Consider the following 20,600-nt stretch of genomic DNA (forward strand, 5'->3'; position numbering starts at 1 on the left):
CTGCTCCTATTTGCTTGTATGGTTGGATTACCTAGGAATACCATTTCCTTTTCAGTCTCTAAAGTTTGGCTCCTGCTATTTTGAGTTTTAGAATTGCCATTTTTTAGAATGAGCCCTGTACAAATAATGTATGACAAAAATACTACTTTCATGACATTAGTTTTCCCCCCAAAAAAGTGAAATATCTTCTGAAGTTCCTTCATTCATGCAATTACCAAATTTCACTTCTTTCCAGTGTATAAGAAATCTCACTAAAGAACTTTATTTGATCCAGTGAAGTATTTATTAAGTCTATGTATTTTGTGGAGGGGTACATGTGTATTGATAGTTTGCAGGAAGGACAGAGATTTAAAGTCTCAACTAAACTTTAATTATGTAACAAAAAGAGGAGAGCTAATTATAAGAGACATAAACGTAATGAGAAATAACAGCTTTTTTAGAATGCCAAAATATTCTTTAGGAAGATTTTTTTTAAGGTTTTTAACAAGGCAATGGGGTTAAGTGGCAATTATTAAGTGTTGGAGGCCAGATTTGAACTCAAATACTCCTGACTCCAAGGCCAGTGCTCTATCCATTGCACCACCTAGCCACTCCTCTAGGAAGATACTAAGAAGATATCAGAGGAAATAATCTTCACTTAAAAATATCATTTGATTGTCTTTTATAAGTTCAAACCATGTGACATTTTAAAACACTGAAATCACATTCATGAGTAAAATAGTAAATAACTTTCAAAGCACATTCATTTTTTTAAGCACAAGCCATCAGAATTCTGAATTTCATCACAAATGAATGGGTGAGAAATTATTAGATCTTTTCAAAAGTGAAGTTTTTTTCTATTAATCGCAAAGAACTGACCCAGAAAAACATATACTAGGAAAATTTTGATGTTGTGTGGTCAATTTTCATCAAAACCCAGAAGCGATAATTATTAAAAGTATGTATGTACATATACACCAAGTAACTTAAAAAATTAAACAATTATCTAAAAGACCATATTTTGGTGTTTTTAATCATTATAACCTGACAACTAACACCTCTATACCAGGGGAATGAGTTCAGAGACTTGATAGCTAAAATGCTATGACAGAGAATCCCATATCTTTTAGCATATTCACACTTAATTCCTTCTTTCAGAGATCACAAAGACCTTCATATAGCTATTAAATTACAAAAATGCAGATTAAGTAATCTACTTTAATGGAAAAATCTTGGTCAAAATAGATCTTATACATGTTGCAATGGATACACCCCAGTAATAAAAATATCACCTTAAATAACCTGATTGTACAATTGCAGTGATATTCTTGTGGGGATAGAATACTCACAAGTTAAAAAAAAAGGGATAGTAATTAAAATAGTTCAGATAGTAAGAGAACTAGTGGGAACTGATTCCATTCAATTTCTCTTTGTAATACTTGAAACATTTAAATTTTGATAATCCAAGTACTGTTAGACCCTCTCGGAAACTGTGACTTCACATGATCAGATTGCTCATGGAACTCCTGTTATATCCTCCCATTTTGTAAATAATAGACTTGGGCTGAAGGCACCTCAGCTATGATCTCATCACTCCAGCATTTTATATTTGCTAAAATGGAGGTCCACCATGATTAGACTTGCTCAAAGTCAAATAGGGATTTGAATCCAGATACTCTTGATCCGTTGCCCTTATTTCCAATGTCAACTGCACCAGACTATACTCTTTGGAAAGCTGTATTATCTGATAACTTGAATTTACAAAGTATTCTGAAGGAATACAAGGATTATTTTAACTTAATTTTATAGAAAACTGCGGCTCCAAGGTATTATGTGTTTTGCCTTTGAATACAATGTTCAAGGAAGAATTAAACTCTGTCCTCCACTTTTTCCCATTACATCCTGCTACAAGACAGCAAATTGTTATAATCATTTTTTATAAATAGGTAGTATTTTAATATTTTGACTTCTGGCCTGAAATAAAATGATTTTGCTTACATAAAATCTAGTGTTTTGGAGTTTACTTTTATTAAGTTATACCTATCAATTATAAATCCTTGGTGATTAGTATTAAAAACAAAGATGCAAGAGGAAGTGTTTCTTGGTCTTTGTTAAACAGTATCTTTTAGTGTCAAACTCCAGTTTAAAAGCAAAACATATTACAGGGAATATTTAAAAGTGGGAGTAAGCCCTTTAAAATTAAAATTGTTCAAAGTTTTTAAAAGTGAAAATGAATTGAGAAATACATCTCCTCTACTGTAGTTGGGGCAGTATCAACATGGCTCTTACAGGCTAGGTTCAAAGAGTTAATGTACATCACCACCTCAAGGCAATGGGGAGTAACTTGCCCAAGGACTCACAGCTATTGTCCTCCTAGCTCAAGTTGGTGTTCGATTCACTGCACCACACAGCTGCCCTTGAAATTATTCTTAATGAGGATTATCAAAGTCTTGTGTACTTTATATAGGAAAATACGACAAACTTGTTTTTATAGCCAAATTACATGTTTAAATTTATTTTTAAAATAGCTGTTCTGCTGATGCTGAGAGACAAGCAGAACCAGAAAAACATTGTACACCCTAACAGCAACACGGGGGTGATGATCAATCTTGATGGGCTCGCTCATTCCATCAGTGCAACAATTTGGGGCTGTCTGCAAAGAATACCATCTGTAACCAGAGGAAGAACTGTGGAGTTTGAACAAAAACCAAGGGCTATTACCTTTAATTTAGGGGGAAAAATGTTATCTTATTATGTAATTTTGCTATCTCTTTTACTTTATGTTTCTTCCTAAAGGATGATTTCTTATCACATTCAATTTGGATCAATGTATACCATGGAAACACTGCAAGGACTGGCAAATTGCCTTCTGTAGGGGGGAAGTAAGATTAGGGGAAAAAATTGTAAAACTCAAAATAAAAAAAACCCCAAAATAGCTGTTCTGTTGTGAAAATACATAATTTTTTTAGATGTTTCATTTATTTGGTATGTTTTGGTTTAAATTGCATTAGATGATTAAATTAAAAATAACAGAATTACATAGCATTTTTATTAAAGGATACAAAATATTATATGCACCCCCCAATCTTGTTTGGTTTTTATAATGGATCTTGTAAAAACTGCAGTTATTATTTCTGCCTTAGGAAAGTAAGGTTTAGAAGGATTGTTAAGAACGGGGTTCAGAGGTTAGATCTTGTTTTCAACTCCAATTCTCCTCAAGATATGCACTTATGTGCTTATCAATTTAAGAAGCCTACCTATTTGATGACCAGAACTGGGTGAAAAAGCTGGAACCACAGTGTTGTTCTAATTTGCTAGTCTGAGTACATAAATCCTTAGTTAACAAAGTTTTTGGGAACATTATTAAAGCTTTGTGGAATTGTAAAAATGGATAAGGGGAAAGCTTTGAGCAAGAAGAGGTAGGAAAAAAAGCACCTTTTAAATTGTGATCACTAAAAGGTCAGGAAACAAAAGTGGGGAATAAATCCACAAGTCAGTGAAAATATGAAAAGCAATAAATATTTCTGAAAATATTTTAATACACAAGTTACACAGTCCATATTAAGTGCTCACATTTTACATTTTCTCCTGGTTCATAATAGCTTTATTTTAAAAAAAATCCCAAAGTTTTAGGATTAATAAAATTAACCAATTAATGCATTTCATGTTACACATACAGACCCATTTGATGATCAGAACATTTTTCGCTTTGACTTCCAGAGCTGTCACATATTATTTTCAGCGACTAGATAATTCCCGAATCATTCTTATTAAAACACACAACTCTTCTCAGATAAATTGAACCTTTAACTCTAAACAGCTACCAGTAGATGTTACATACAAAATCAGCAACATTTAAATAGATTTACAAAGGTAAGATTAAAATTGTCAAGCATGGATGCAAGATTTGCTGCAGACATATTCTGCATATTGCAAAATCTGAACTGATTTTAAAAACGCCAATCTTCCAATATACAATAATGCAAATTAGCTAGTGCACACTATGTTCCATTTTAATTTTGATGGTTTGCTCAGAGGCTGATAAATACATTGTAATATAAAGTAGCATAATAATTAGACTCTTAACACTAGATTCTAAAATGTCTCCAAAACAAGTATCCACAAAACAAATCCCAAAATTGGCCTCTGCAATCATCTCCTGGTTTTTATAATTTCAGGCAAAAAAAAAAATTACAAACTAGTACTTTAATATATCATTTATTTAATACAATTAAACTATAAAAGTTAATACACTTAGTTTTTGAAGTTTAAATTTTGCAAAATGCAGTTTGCAGAAAAATTTTTAACAATTGTTAGAATGAAGCAGTATTTTTGAACTTACTTTTTACATTAGTTTTGTTTCTAGTTAAAAAAATATATATCACAGTGACATCTGAGTTAAATAAATGAAGTACATTAACTTCATTTATGTTTTTCCTTCAACAAGCAGAGTGGCCCAGATTCTCAGTTTCCTTTTCATTTGCCCAGAAAGCTACACAAAAGGGAGGGGGCAGGGCTTGATAACTGTCAAAAACCCCAGTAATTTCTCTTACTCTTAACATTATTGAAAAAGATCTTTCTTTTTTAAAAACAAAACACAACACAATTATTTGTAAGAAAAATAAACCTGTAGAGAATAAAATCCTTGGAGAATTTACCAATATGAGAGTTTTATCATCCAATTAAACTATAATTGGTAAACTAAGGTAATAAAGGATATAACAAGGAAAACATTATTTGTGATTACTTGAATGAAATAAAAATTGTAAAAGACAACTTTTAGTGAAGACAATCAACAATTTTCTTTAAAAGGGCTTAAACGGAGTTCAATTTATCATCATGTCTGAAAAGAGATGAACAATTTAAAATGAAATATTTTTATGATTAAGACATTAGAACCCTAATAATCAATGAGATTTTTAAAGTGTGAAGATATTCTGTATCATTCTTTTTCCTACCCCATGTATATGAACATAAATACATATGTATGTATATATGTTCACAATATCAATTAAAGTCTGCTCTATTCCAGCTTAAATTAATTACTATCAAACAATACAAAGGAAAATCTTAGTTAAAAAATTCTGCTTATTACTAAAAAAAACAGTTTACTATGCAAAACCAATATGTGTAAATTTATCACATCAATTCAGTACAATTTTCTTAAGCACTTCAATTAGGTGCTTATAGACAATTATACTCCTATACAAATTCAATGAATAAACTTTCCAAAAACAGATAGTTTCTCCTGACAGGACTGATATTACATCTTAAGGAGCAAATAGTTGTGGCCGGTTAATTCCGGTTTAAGGTCTCACAAAAAACAATTTGTTAGGAAAAAACATTATATTCATCTATATACCACAAAAGCTCCAAAATTATGTGTATAAAGGGCCTAGAATATAATTCAATTAGGGGAAAAAAAACTATTTTTAAAAGGACATCAAATCAAATATACTTTTCAAGTGAACTGTACTTTTGGACAGCAAGTTCTCTGCGGTGAATTTAACAGCAATATAACAGCTATTCTTTCAGCAAACCACAACTGAATATATTTAATGTCATAGATAATAGTTACAAAAAGATATACAACATATAATATTCAAATTACAAGAGAAAAAAATTTAAGATTTCAATAACAGAAAATGTCAGTCCTCTCATGACTACTTAAAACTACATAATTTATAGAATTCATAAAATTTTTCATATGATCGTTGATGTTAAAATTCCAAAAAGTAAAATTCAACTGATTCTCTTTTCTCCCTTATTCCTTCCTACACTACTAAAGAAACAATACAGGGGCAGCTAGGGGTGCAGTGGATAGAGCACTGGTCCTTGAGTTAGGAGGACCTGAATTCAAATAGGACCTCAGACACTTAATAATTACCTTGGTCACGTCACTTAACCCCACTGCCTTGCAAAAAAAAGAAAGCAGCAACACCTCAATTATAATACTTATGGCAGTCAAAAAAGTCTCCTCCAGTTTCCTCTACCAGTTTTTTGTTCTTATAAAATCGCTAACACAACAATACAAGAACATACAGCAGATTGTTAGTTTTAAAATGCTTTTTGAAATCTATGAAAGAAATAATCAAAACTTTCATAAATTTTTTTTAAATGTTGCATCAAAATGTATTTAAAAACACTAAATGAGCTATGGAGACTACTTACTATAATTCTTATGAGAAAAGTCCAATTTTTAAGCAACCCAAAAGTGATTTTTCAAATTTGGAATTGGTTATCTTTTGATCATCTTAAGTCCTCTTTAAGAACTACCAACAATCTTGAAACAACCAGTTTACAACAAACATTATCTAATGAAATTCTTTAGATTCATGTCAAATAAGAGCTAATGCTTTCACTGATAATGGGATTAGGTCCCATCTTCAGAATGAACCACCCCAGCAAAATCTGTTTTGGATCTTCTTTCCAAGGGACAAGGATATGTGTAACCTGATTCTATATCATTAAATGACTACACCATGTGAAAAAGCAAATACCTTTATTAAAGTGATAACAATAAGTGTTTTATATTAAACATTGCTTTAAGAAGCATAAAAAGCATTATTTAATAGTCATTTGATTAAGATGTTCCATTATGAATATAACTGACACTATCTTAATTCTAAAAGTTTCCAGGTACTCTCAGGAACAGAGATCCTAGATATTCTCGACCCACCCCCTACTCCCACAATGAAATCACTTGCATTTGTCTGGTTATCCTATTTTCGCAAAAGAAGGGGGGGGGGCTACTTACCATAAGAAAAAGTATTTTTTAAAAATTACACATTTTAAAATTTACTTTTGATCATGTCTAAATGGTGCTATCCAATTTTGTAATTTTCTGTGTTGTGACGTTTTGTAAATGCTAAGATGTAAGTTATAATCAAGACGAACAGTTTAAAGCCATTTAAAAAATGTAGTATTGATAAAATATGCTATTAGTGTTAATATAAGAAAAATATTCAGAACAAATTCCTTCCATTTGATACTTTAATTTCCAAGATTTTAGATGAAAAAACCAGACATTTTTAAAGCATGCAGAATAATAACTTTGATCCAAGTGTGTGCCAATTAGGACACATTTCAAAAGATAATATAACAATGATAGTTAAATTTTAGGCTCAGACTACTGTAATAAGGGCTTGAGTGTGTAAATTTAGCTCATATTTTCTTGAGGGGCAGTTAGGTGATGCAGTTGATAGAACACTGGCCCCAGAGTCAGGAGGAAATGAGTTCAAATCCAGCCTTCACATTTCATAATTACCTAGCTGTGTGACCTTGGGAAAGTCACTTTAACCCCATTGCCTTAAAAAAAAAACAACCCTCACCCCAAAAAAGACAAGACTATTTTCTTGTTAAATAAGTGAATGGAAAACCAATATCACTGGTGTCGATTCTGATTACTCTTGAATTAAAAAAATCTACTTAAAATCTGTTTCCTAAGTATTGATTATTCTATTTGATTCAGTGTAATAGCAAGTTAAGAATATCTCTTCTTATATCAACTGATTAGATAAGCGTGACTTTCCTAAAGAATAAAACTGAATTTAACTTGACATTTCTCTAAGACATGCAAAAAAGGTACAGAAAACATTCAAAAGGAATGAACTTATACATACACAGCTTGAAATACAAAAAACAGGTATAAAGTAAAACACAGGAGGTAAATAGACAATCTTCTATATTTTAAAGCACAAGTTATAAGATCAAAGTTTAAAAATAATTATTCAAAAAAATCATAGGATAAGGATGTTTTTCTTGGAATTAAAAAATCCTTCTGTGTATGATGAACATCAATAATGTTCTCTCTAAAATGTAGTCAGAAATATCAGTATGACTTCCTTTCAATTTAATGGCTTTTAAAAATATCTAAAACATGAGAAGTGCAAACTTTTATAAAAAATACTATTGCAATTAACAATTGTATTTGTTTCTAACAGGTTGATCCAACAGATCAAGATGTATATTAGACATGGTAGCTGTTGGTTGACAGCTACAACACAGAGAGAAACAGAAGAGTTAAACAGCACACAATATTACACAAAAGTGTTTTTCTCATTTCAAGTTTATTAAAACTTTAGCAGTACAAATTATTCAGGTTGTAGAATATCAAAAGATCAAACTTAATGAAGTCCGCATTAAAAAAAAAAAACCAACCCCAAAAACAAAAAGGAAGAGGAAAACAACAAAAAAGGATGTTCTTCAGCAAGTCTCTAAAACCTAAAGAGAAAAATGGAAATACAAAGTTCAAGGCCCTCACTCATCCACTTTTGTCTTCATCAGTTCCAGGGCTGGATTCATGATCTTTACCACGCGTATGGTCTCTTTCTTGACTCTTTGATTTTTGGTTGATTTCTTTTTCTAATGAGTATCTGGACTTATCTTCTTCCTTATTTTTGTGTGTAGAGGACTTTAATTCTCTGTCTTTACTATTTTGTTTTCTTGAGTTGGGACTTGGATCTCTGTCAACTTTTTTCTCTTTACTGCTGTCTCGGCTACTATTATCATGGTTTCTTGAGTGCCTTTTTTCACTCTCAGAATTCTCTTTTTTGTGTGAACTCTTTTCTTGGTTTTTACTTTTATCTTTATTCCTGCTTTGACTTTCCTCTCTCCCTGAACTCCTCGACTCTCTCCTCCTCCTTCTATCTTTACTTCTAGATTTTTCTGGTGTTCCTTTCCTTTCTTTGCTCCTTGATCTCACTCTTCTCCTTGATTCCCTCTCTCTGTTCCTATAGTACTCTTTACTCCTACTACGGTCTCGGTCTTTGCTTCTAGATCTGGCTCTTCTTCCTTTCTCCCTGCTTCTGCTTCGCTCCCTTGTCCGGCTATTAGAGCTGTGTTTTCCTTTGGTCACATCCCGTTCTCTACTCTTTGACTTGGCCCTTTTATCCTTGTCTTTACTTCTGCTATGGTCATGTTCATTATTTTTTGAACCTGCTCGCTTAGACCTCTCTCTACTCCTGCTCTTTTCCCGTTCTTTGCCTCGAGAATCAGAATGTTTCTCTTTTTCTTTTGCTTTTTCATCTTTCTCTTTGCTTCTTGATCTCATTCTTTTTTCTTCATGCCTGTTATGCTTCGAATCTCTTTCTTTACTTTTTGACTTCTCTTTGCTTTTACTCCTGCTTTTAGATTTGGCCCTTTTCTTTGTTTTGCTTTTATTGTATTTGTCATCTTTCTCTGAATTTCTCCTTGTGTCCCTATCTTTACTGGTGGATTTATGATCTTTTGTTTTCTTTTCCTTTTCACCTTTTCTATTTGGACTTTCTGATACATGTCTATGTTCAGATATTTTTCTTTCTTTTCCTCTCGCTGGACTTTTTTGATTTTCTTTTTTATTTTCATTTAATTCACTCCTATAAAAGAAAAAAATTAAAGAGTTTTAGGAAGTTCTCTATTAGGAAGAATAAATTCAGTGTCAGCTTCTAGGATTACACAACTTTAGTGAGAGCCAATTTCATTATTTTAAGGGATATAAAGAACTGCAAGCACAATGAAAATTAATATTTTAAATGAAAGTTCTTTGTCATAATACAATGCAAATGAAATAATTCTTTATAGTTATAAGATGAAATTTTAAATCTTACTTATCCCCTTTGATCCACCTTTCACCACTGGACACCCTCATTCTTTGAGCTCTCTGCATCTCTTGTCTCCAATGTGGAGGGGTCTCACTACGCCTGAATCGATCCCGTGATCTAGATCTGGAAGGTGTTCGATAGCGCTTAGGAAAAAAAAAGTGAAAAATTTTCAAATACACTAAAAATGACAATCAAAAGGGTTTTCATGTTCAAGTAAATACTTCTTTCATATACTATTACTCTCAAAAAAAGTCAGAATGCCCTCCCTGAAATAAAGCTGACTAAAGAAAGTCCAAAAAACCAAGTCCCGAGTGTGTTTAAAACAGGACAATAATCAGCTGATGCCTTAAATTGTCCTCTATATCAAAACAAAACTAAAAAAGTTCTAGAGTTCTAGGTTCATAATGGAGTTCCTGGGATAACTTTAGACTGAAATGTATTATTCAGTATATCAGAGTCTGAAGTACTACATAGTACTATATAGCTTAAGAGAAATTTGGATAGCTAAAACTTCCACAAAACCAAGCAAAGAACTGTTCTCAAATTTTAAGTTACTAATCAATTAAACACATAATTTGTATAAATGTTTCATAAATTTTCATTTTTGTTCTGATACAAATAAAAAACCCAAAACATTTTTTAAAAAAAGACAGAATTACAACTTAGCAAGTCATACAACTATGTCTGTTTATACAGTTTTTATGTGCCATATAAAGAATATCTTGCCACATAATAAAAATTAAGGAAGGAGGAAAAAAATGCCAAGAAAATTCCTTTGAAAAAAAAACCCCACTTACCCTTGGTCCTCTTCCTTTAATTTTTCTTCCAGATCTGGTGACTAGAAGTCGCCTTTGATATGAAGAGGACTGGGAGTTAGATGGATTACTAGAAATAAAAAGGAAATTGAAAAGCACTATTTAATAAAAAATAATTTTAATTTAAGTATATCTTACTTGATCTATAATAAAATAATTTACTTTATTCTTAAAAACTTTCAATTTAAAATAATCATTTGGTAATAACTTCATTTTTATTAGCTGCTGAAGGAATAGGAGCTATTAGAGAAAAATAGCAACAATGTACTATTATTCAGCAGATACATTAAAGGAAAAAAAATCATCTTGATTCTATTTCTGACCAACTAATGATGGCAAGTCATAGAATTCAAAACCCCTGGATTGAAAGACTTTGGAGTTCATCTAAATCAAATTATTAAGTGATGCAAGAATCCGATCTGCAACATCTCTGACAAATGACCATTTGACTACTCCCAAAAGTAAAGGAAATAACAAAGCTGGATGTGGACTCAGACAACTTGGATTTAAATACGTGCTCAATTATTTAACACTTGGTGTCCTTAAGCAAATCATATAACCTTACAGAATCTGTTTTCTATAAATTAAAATTAACAACAGAGTTCATCTGATCACTAAAGTCCTTTGAAAATAAAAATTGAATATCCTATAAATTAAATAAAATTTTCAAAGCTTAAAAAAATCAGAATATGATTTTATTACATTCAAATGCACAATTTTCCACTATCTCTTTTCTGTCTCAACAGACCCTCTTCCTCAAAGTTCAGATAAGTAGGGATTTTCTTAAAGGATCTATTCTTAGTCTTCTTGTCTTTCAATATTTTCTTTCTTTGAGAGCTCCTTTGTTTCAGATTTCATATTGATGCACATACCACACAAATCTGTCTCTAGCCCTGATGGCCCCTGTCCCTCTTCCTGGGTCCCATTTCTACTTCTTTTAGATGTCCTATCAACATCTCAAATCCAATATATCCAATATATCTTCATGCCCACTAAATCCCTCAGTTCTATTTATCTGTTGAAAATGGTTTTGAATTAGTCAAAAATTGTTTAATTTTAGGGCTGAAAGGAACATCAGAGATAATGAACTCCCAATCTTTTTTCCATAGATAAGGGAAAAGTAGCAATAGTTTATATAGTACTTCCATCACCCTAATTTAGATCCTAACTCTCAGGTTCCTAACTCATCTTCCTAAATGTGATCCTATATTTTTCTACCTGCAAATATCCAATACAGTGTCTGGATTTTTTTTCCAAAAAGAGCTTTGATAATTTCATTTTCCTAAAAACTCTATAACTTCCCAATGCCTAATGAATCACATTTTGATCTATTTATCTTTTTTGGTTTTGCAAGGTAATGGTTGGTTAAGTGACTTGCCCAAGGTCACACAGCCAGGCAATTATTAAGTGTCTGAGGCTGAATTTGAACTCAGGTCCTCCTGATTCCAGAGCCAGTGCTCTATCAATTGTACCACCTAGCAGCCCAATCATGAGCACTTTAAAGGAAGGAATCATATCTTCATCATTCAACACTTTACAGCAGAGTGCCTTATTTATCTTAAGTACTCAATAGTTATTTATTGAATTGAAAAATATAGCCTACTAGAGAGTTAGGAAACATTCATTAAAGAATGATTTACAATCATCTTTACATACCCAAATACGTTTTAAAAAATAAACACACACATTGACAACTCTTGTGGTCAAGGTATTTTTATGGTAAGGCATTGGGGTTAAGTGACATGTCCAAGGTCACACAGCTAGTATCAAGTTTCTGAGGCCAAATTTGAACTCGTCCTCTTGACTCTAGGATAACTGCTCTACCCACTCTGCCATCTAGTTGCCCCCAGAATTCAATCTCATGAGCAGTAAATTAAGGCTTACCTAAAACCTTATTTCTAAGCATAATAATAATACAAGTTAATGTTTTTAAGTTCTTTTACAAGTAATTAAAAAGTAATAACCAGTACTTTGGAATTTCTTGTTAGAAACCTTTTTTAAAAAAATCCAGCTGGAAAGCTAGGATACTGTCTCTAATACTGATTTCCATAATAAAAAAAGGATATATTCCATAAACATCTACTCACCACTCTCTTTCTTTCTCCCTTTCTCTATTCTTTCTCTCTTTCTCATCTACTTTAGGAGGACTTTTTCTCATTAGGAACCTGTTTTCAGGAATAGGAGGTATTTCTTCTGGACGGACAGTAGACTGTGGTTGTGCTTCAGGGCTTTCATCTTCACTCTCAGTAGAGGAACTTAATTAAAAGACGGAAACATATACACAACACACACAGAAGCTGGATGTGCTAAACAGTATTAGTCAAGTTACTGTTGTTGCCATTGTAATGTAATGACTATCAAAAATCCTGAAATTATAACATACTAGGAAAAAAATCACTTCTCCCCCCATCATAAAATATCCTAAATTCTGGCATACTATTATTTTAAATAAGATTTTTCCCATTGTCTTTCTTTCTTTATTGGTTTTTGCAAGGGAATGCAGTTAAGAGACTTGCCCAAGGTCATACAGCTAGGCAATTATTACGCGTCAGGCCAAATTTTAAGTCAGGTCCTCTTGTCTCTAAGGCCAGTGCTCTATTGACTGTGACACCTAGCTGGCCCCCTCACTGGCTTTCAGCTTCAATTCCTTTGTGCTCCATCTTTCTCTCTCTCTCTCTCTCTCTCTCTCTTTTGTTTTAGGTTTGCGCAAGGCAAATGGGGTTAAGTGGCTTGCCCAAGGCCACACAGCTAGGTAATTATTAAGTGTCTGAGACTGGATTTGAACCCAGGTACTCCTGACTCCAGGGCCGGTGCTTTTTCCACTGCATCATTTTAGGCACCCTTGTGCTTCATTTCTAAAGCAATAAGTTGATTGTTTTCAAGTTCAACATATTTTCATTTCACATTGTAAAAATTTTGCAAATATTTTAGACCAAATTTAAAGAGGAACATTAGAGAAAGAAAGCAAGAAGGAAGATTGTTTCTTACAGTTAGTACTTGGAGAAACAGAAAGAGAAATCATTCAAAATTAGAAGACCTAGAGTCAGGTCTTCTGACTCACACTGTGTGAGCCTGCATAAGTCACCTAATGTCTCGGACAGCTACGCTATAGTTTGCAGTGAAGGTGCTGATGTGAATTAGTAGAGGGAGTTTTATCATCCAGGATCTCTCTATATATGAATGAAACCACAAAATACAGTCACTATCCCCATTACAACCACAGATGAAATAAGAAATAAGAGTATAACATTTCCTGACAGATGATGGACTCAAGATGCAAAATGAGACATACATTTTCTGGCTATGAATGATAACAGAACTTTTGCTTGATTATGCATATTGTTATAAGTGTGTCCCTCACTCTACTGGAAAGGAAAATAGGAAGAGCAAGGAAATGCTTGTTAATGGAAAAAAAATTGTAATAATGAAGGGAACAAACAATATGGCTATGGAAATTAACAGGACTAACCCTTAAATCTTTCCCAATCTCCCAAATTTATTAGGATCCAAGTATAAAACTCCACAAAATCAGGAACCTAGAAACTAGATAGGAAAGAAAGAATCATGTTGTACTAAAAAGATAATTCTGAGTTCCAGTCTTAATTTTGATTTTGCTACATGTAGTGTGGCCCTGGATAAGCCATTTCTTCTCTTTGAACTTCACTTACTTTTAAGTGTTGTTTTAAGAAGACATGGATTATATGATTTGTAGAAAATGAAAATTAATATCTCAAAATTTAAGTCTTTAGACATCTCAGTAATGTTAAAAATTATAATTTCGTGTCATGCAGAGAAATTACTAGGAAAATTATATTTCCTTATATGATTCTAAGAATAAAAACATGTATTTTCTGAAATAAAAGGGAAACATGGCATTAAGTTATCAATCTATTTTAATCAGTTTCTGAAGGGAATCTGAGTTATATGATGCTGACTAAAAATAGCAAAAGACTAACCTTTTCTTGCTTTTCTTTTTCTTCTTCTTTTCCTTCTTATGCTTTCGAGACTTTCGGTGTTTCTTTTTTCTTTTTTTGGATTTTTCTTCAGAAGCACTTTCCGAATCAGAAGAAGAATCAGAGGACTGAGACTCACTTGAACTATCTGAATCACTGGATGAAGATGATGACTTATGTCTTTTCTTTTCTTCCTTCTTGGCTTTAATCAAATATGATGAAATATTCTGGTTAAATTTTATAGAAATAAAAGCAAAAACTCACAGATCCTACAAATACAAAAAAAGTCCATTTAATCTACTTATCTTTATACATTCCTGCAGATAATAAGTTAGAGAAATCTTAACAGAAATGAAAAGTTATTTTGTTCTATATCATGCTACAAGTTAGCAATCAAATCAGGGAAAAACCTAAATCTTGAGTCATAGGCAAGTCTACTACCGAATTACAATTATCCCAACCAGCACCTAAGCTTTAACACTGTTACTTAAAAATTATTAAATTTTTTTTGAGAAACCTGAAAGAAAAAGTCATACATATTTGAAACAATGTGTCAGCACACAACTCTAGTTTTAATCCTTCACTTAAAACGTGAACTTTGGACAAGTGTCAATCAATATAGACAAATATTTATTGACATGTACTATTTTAAGAGTCTCTGACTCAATTATTCTGCTTTATAAATCTGCCTTACCCTGCTTATTTATTTCCTAGACGATCAAATAAGATACAAAAAGAATATGAAAAAACTATGAAGATGCTATTAGTATATGTTGTTTTCCATTTTCAAATGCTATAAATGTCTAAGAGGGATTAAATTACTACTACAGAAGTTCTTATAACTTCTGCTAAAGAGTAAGCAAATAAGCATAATTCTTACTGATAGCCTAGATTACATTTAAAAGATACTATGGGCAGCTAGGTGGTGCAGTGGAAAAAGCACCGGCCCTGGAGTCAGGAGTACCTGGGTTCAAATCCAGTCTCAGACACTTAATAATTACCTAGCTGTGTGGCCTTGGGCAAGCCACTTAACCCCATTGCCTTGCAAAAAAACTAAAACAAACAAACAAAAAAACCCTAAAAAAAAAAGGATACTATAAAGTGGTACTTCAAGGCATTTTGGGGGCCAAGAAAAAAGTAACCAACAAAAACATTTTTAGAAAATGTTATTTATGTACATAAACTGAGCTGGAAATCTAAAAAGAGGGCAAAAAAAATGATTAAAATATGCAAATTTAGTATTAAACGATCCATATGACCAAAATAACATATCTAGAAAAGTACGTTTCATGTTTATAAAACTGGACTCATAATTCTATAAAATTAAGATTTTAGATAATCAATTCTATTCAACAAAATTTTATTTTGTTACATATGAATCACTTAAAAAAAGGGGTGGGGGGCCTCTTTTTGCTTTATAAAAATTCCTGTAAAATCCTTAAAAATACTAAGTTCCTCATGAAAATAAATAAATTTGAATTATAAATAATTTCATTTATAAAAGCAATATGAACCTTGGTTATGTAAAGTCAATAAATACAACTAATTTTACTGTAAAGTATGTTACTGTAAAAGCTACCAAACATTAAGCAAAAATCCCTTGAAAAAAATGTTATTCAGGATCAGCATCTCTGAGTTTGAAAAAAACCACAGGACTCAAGGAATACTTTTCTGTGTTGTTTAATATATGGGTTTCAGTTTAGGTGTCATTTTCCTCTGAAACTATAAAGGGGGGGGCAAGAAAAACTAGCACTACTAAGAGAATAGGTTCACATTCATTAAGAAAATGAAGAGTATTTGGAGGAACTCTGGAAGTGATGTCAAGAAATTTTATTGTAAAGTATGTTACTATAAGCTAGTATACACTAAGCAAAAAACAAAAAAACAAAAAAAACCCGAATAAAAATGCTATTCAGGATCAGTATCTCTGTGAGTTTGGGGGCAGCAAGGTGGTACAGTGGATCTCTAGAGCACTGGCCCTGGAGTCAGAAGGACCTGAGTTCAAATCTAGCCTCAGATACTTAGTTATATGGCCTTGGGAAAGTCCCGTAACCCCATTGCCTTGGGGGGGGGAAAGGGTAAAGAAAATAAGTGAGATTTGGAGGACTACTGGAGTGGTAAAGCAACAGATAAGACCTTTTATTTCTAGGAAAAGTTAAGTTTGCAACAGAACTAAAATCTGAAATTTTTAATCATGAGCTGTATTTAAATTAGAAAATTTGACCCAAGTAAATCACCTACTATGTGCTCATCAGTGATTATCCTGAAATGGCTATGCAGATGAATATACAATTATACTAGGGTATAACTTTCAGGGGTTTATAATTTAGGTGGGATGATAAGATGAACACATATGAATCAATACTGAATAGCACAAAACAACATACTTTGTATTACATGTGACAAACTATAACAACCATAGGAATTTAGAAGAGGAAAACAGTATTTTCCTGAGGATATGGAAAAGCTTCCTGGATGGCTCTTATAAGTCTGATTTGGATAACTAGAAGGAAAAGGACAGGGCATTTCGTATTATTTACTAACATCAACTGAATTCAAGGAAGAAGAATATGAGAAAACATAAGAGCTCCTGGCAAAGCACCCATTTCCAAAATGGGAAAGGAAATGTGATCCATAAAACAGCATTTGGCTTGGAGTCAGGAAAGCCCTGGGTTCCAATGCTGCTTCTAAAATTAAACAAATTACAATGAAGTGTTATTTAACCTCTCTCTCTCAAGGTTGTTTCCTCATCCTTAAAATGGGGATACCACAAAACCTGGGTAACATTTAAGTCATAGTATGATAGAAGAACAGAGGACCCAGGTTCTTGTTCTGGGGTACTAGATGAAACATTTTACTTCTCTGGGCCTTATCTTTTCAATGTGTAAAATAAGGTCACTGGTCTATATAGTACTTTACATAAACTCTTAATAGTTGAAATGGCAATTCCACACACCTCCCCTAAAACCTGAGCATGTTATCTAATTGGGGCTTAGTATATATTCTTTTCCTTTTCAAAGAGAGCTCAGTTTGGAGAACAGCTGCATTTCACCAGTACAACAGAGTGTTAAACAATTTTTAAAGGGTTTTCCTCAAATCAAATTATGAGGAAGGTGGTGTTAATCCTCATTTTAGAGATAAAAAAAAAACTGAGACCAAAGAAGATCAATGTTACATTCCACAGTCACAGAAGTAAATAGTGGAGTCATGGTTGCAAACAAAATTGTTCTGATTCAGTACACTGCTCAATCTCTCAGATTCATCCTAACTATTCTAGGATCCCACTCATGTTCATCTGGGTAGTTCATCTTGTCCTTTCATTTCCCTGACAACTTTTAAGGAACAACAGGGTCAAAGAAGGGGTTCATTAGAATTTTAGGGGGGTTGTCCCTTTAGCAAATACAAATCCGTTTCCTTTCTTCAGGAGTCTGAACTATTGCCTGCTGTTCTAAATCAGAAGACTATATAGGCCTCCAAGTGGAAGAAGGGATTTCTGGAAGTAAGAGGGACTTAAAAGGCTGTCTTTGAACACTTAGGTAATGCCTTTAAACTATTTTTTACTTTTTATGGAGGGAGGCTGTCCTGGAAATGATATAGATTCCTACTCCTAAGTGCTGAGGAACCTTTTAATGTGTTGATCTAGATATCTCTCTTCTCAGGTTCATAAGTGTAGGCAAAATGAAGCCCCTAAAATGTGATGCTTGAAATGACATATCAATTTTAAAGTTTATAAAATCATTTTGACTTTTCAGTATATCTCATCTGAGCCTCAAAAATTCTATAAAACAAATTCTGCAGAAGGTTTCCTAAACTTGAGGCCTGTAAAAAATATTCTGGCAACTTGTCTGATTTTTTAATGTATATTATTTTATTGATATATGTATATATACATACATAAAAATAAATATTATGTTTTTTATTTTTATGCATTTAAGAACTTAATTCTGAGATAGGATCCACAGGTTTCCCCACAGGGCCAGGAGTCCATGACAAAAAAAGTTAAGAGCCCCTTCTCAATTATTTTCCCCATTGTACAGCTAAGGAAATAAATTAAAAGTTTGGGTGACTTGCCTATGGCCATTCAGCTAAGTATTGGAGGTGAGATTTAAACCCTAAATTTTGGGGATTCCAAGTCCATCATCATTCTTTCTGTTATACCATACTGCCTCTCTTCTTGAGTCCTAACACCTGAGATAGAAAGAAAAATTTTTAAATAGAACAAAGAAGGGAAAATAATTATAGTGAAGTACTGTTGGGGGTTAAGTTCAACATTTTTAACACTAAACAGCAGGAATTTGTATGATGCTTCTGTGAGGAGAGCAAACATTTTCATGCTCACTCTAAGGAAATTAATTTTTACCTAAACTACTACTAGGTAATCTATACAAGTGAATATATGTTAAGATCTGCACTTAATTAAAAATCTTTCACTATGGATGATACCCACAAAAGAATTAATACCTAAGGAAAGTCTAGAGAGCTGGTGAGTGCCTTCAACCTTACTTAATAACTTTCCTTATTGCAACCCTTTTATACTCCATTATTACAATAAAAATTCTCAACTTTGTTGCACTTTTTAAAAAAAGTATCCATTAATCTGGGACCTCATTAAAGGGCATGAAGGCACGGAGGGAGAAAGAGGTTGGAGTTCTGTCTCTGATATATTCTGACTTTGTGACAAGTCACTTTATACCTTAGTATATTTAGACTATCAGGATTTCAGATGATATATGTCAGATTTTGTAGAGAAAAGAAGACTCAGAATAAGACAGAACTAGGTTCTAGGATTTTCAGTACCCATAACAACTTTTTTTAAAAAGGTTTTTGCAAGGCAATGGGGGGTTAAGTGGCTTGCCCAAGGCCACACAGCTAGGTAATTATTAAGTGTCTGAGGCTGGATTTGAACTCAGGTATTCCTGATTCCAGGGCTGGTGCTCCAGCCACTGTGCCACCTAGTCGTCCCCCATAACAACTTTCTAAGGGCTACTAAACCACACATAAAGATCCTTGTGAAAGATATACTGACTTAGAAAACCACATATTAATATTATCCATGTTTTACTGTATTTTATTTTGTTAAATAGGTCCCAATTAATATATTAATCTCAGGAATGTTGTAGGCTTTATGAGGCTTACTGTTTGACTCCATTGTGTTTGACACCACTGTTCTAAAATGATTTAAGTTGTAGAACTGCTTTAGTTGAGAACTTTCTTACTAGCAGTTTCTAAGGTCAATGAATCTGTCTTGTTCCTCACCCACTTCAAAAAAATGTTATAGGAGAATCGATGAATCAGTAGATTCCAAACCAAGAATGACCTATACCAATATATCAAATATACCAACAGACCAAATCATCTATCAGGGATCCTTTTCTACTTCTCCCCTCCCTCCAAAAAAGACAAAAACAAAGAATAATAACTAGTCTAGGTCTTTTCTCAAAAAAGGAAAGGGGAAAGGGAAGAGAAGATGACAACTCCAAGGAGAAAGTTCTATTCTTGTGGTTTATAAAATTTGTTACTACCAATCTCACTTTTATCCTTCAAAAAAGAAAAACTACTTTGAGACCTTCATAAAATGTACCTGAAAAGAAACCACATCAACCTCATGCCATTCAACCTAGAAATAATTCTTTCACTAAAGGTTAATTATGCTCACAGTAACAAATGTCAGGTCATCAAAAATTAGCCTTCAGTGTTTTATTTCGTTTGGTTCCAATATACAAGATTCATTGGTTTTCTACTTTATTATTCTTAACTGTCACTTTTTTTTGGGGGGGCTGAAAAGCAATCAGTTTGGGTTTATCACTGAATATGTATTTTTTCCTAGCACGAAGGAATATTTTTAAAATCCCTTTCATCAATGGCAATAGCCTTTATAATCTCTGCATAAATCATTTAAGTCACAAGAAGCTCCTATATAAAACAACATAATACCATTGTTAAGGTAAATCTATCATAAAGAGTTTATATCCTTTCCTCATCCATTCTATGCTGAAGGATCTTCTATAAGCCTCTACACAGGATCCCTTCATTTCACTAGTCTCCAGTATTCTATCTCAGCATCTGTTATAAGAATCTTCTCCATGGACCTGAACATACTTTCTTTGTTATATGGAAATACTACAAGAAGCAGATCTCCAACAGAGCAAGGGGAAAAAAGGCCCAAGAAGAGTGCCCAGGACTCACCAAGATAATATACAGGTAGGCCCAGACAGTCAGTTTTCTTCAGAAGTCTTTTTGTTTTCTTTCAGGAAGTTAAAAAAAGAAAAAAA

General features: G+C 32.8%; 1 protein-coding gene across 4 annotated transcripts in view; it reads right to left on the reverse strand.

The window, feature by feature from the left end:
- Nucleotides 1-761: 761 nt before the first annotated feature.
- PPIG (peptidylprolyl isomerase G) overlaps nucleotides 762-20,600 on the reverse strand; it is a 102,227-nt gene continuing 82,388 nt past the window's right edge. For all 4 annotated transcript variants that reach the window (XM_074215759.1, XM_074215758.1, XM_074215761.1 and 1 more), the window contains 5 exons: nucleotides 14,332-14,530; nucleotides 12,463-12,630; nucleotides 10,358-10,445; nucleotides 9,567-9,703; nucleotides 762-9,335 (listed from right to left, as the gene is read on the reverse strand). In XM_074215759.1, coding sequence (XP_074071860.1) covers nucleotides 8,243-9,335; nucleotides 9,567-9,703; nucleotides 10,358-10,445; nucleotides 12,463-12,630; nucleotides 14,332-14,530 — 1,685 coding nt within the window. In that variant the 3' untranslated portion in view covers nucleotides 762-8,242. The remainder of the gene's footprint in view (nucleotides 9,336-9,566; nucleotides 9,704-10,357; nucleotides 10,446-12,462; nucleotides 12,631-14,331; nucleotides 14,531-20,600) is intronic.

This window comes from Macrotis lagotis, chromosome 1 (assembly GCF_037893015.1).
Source record: "Macrotis lagotis isolate mMagLag1 chromosome 1, bilby.v1.9.chrom.fasta, whole genome shotgun sequence".
Lineage (NCBI taxonomy): Eukaryota > Metazoa > Chordata > Mammalia > Peramelemorphia > Peramelidae > Macrotis > Macrotis lagotis.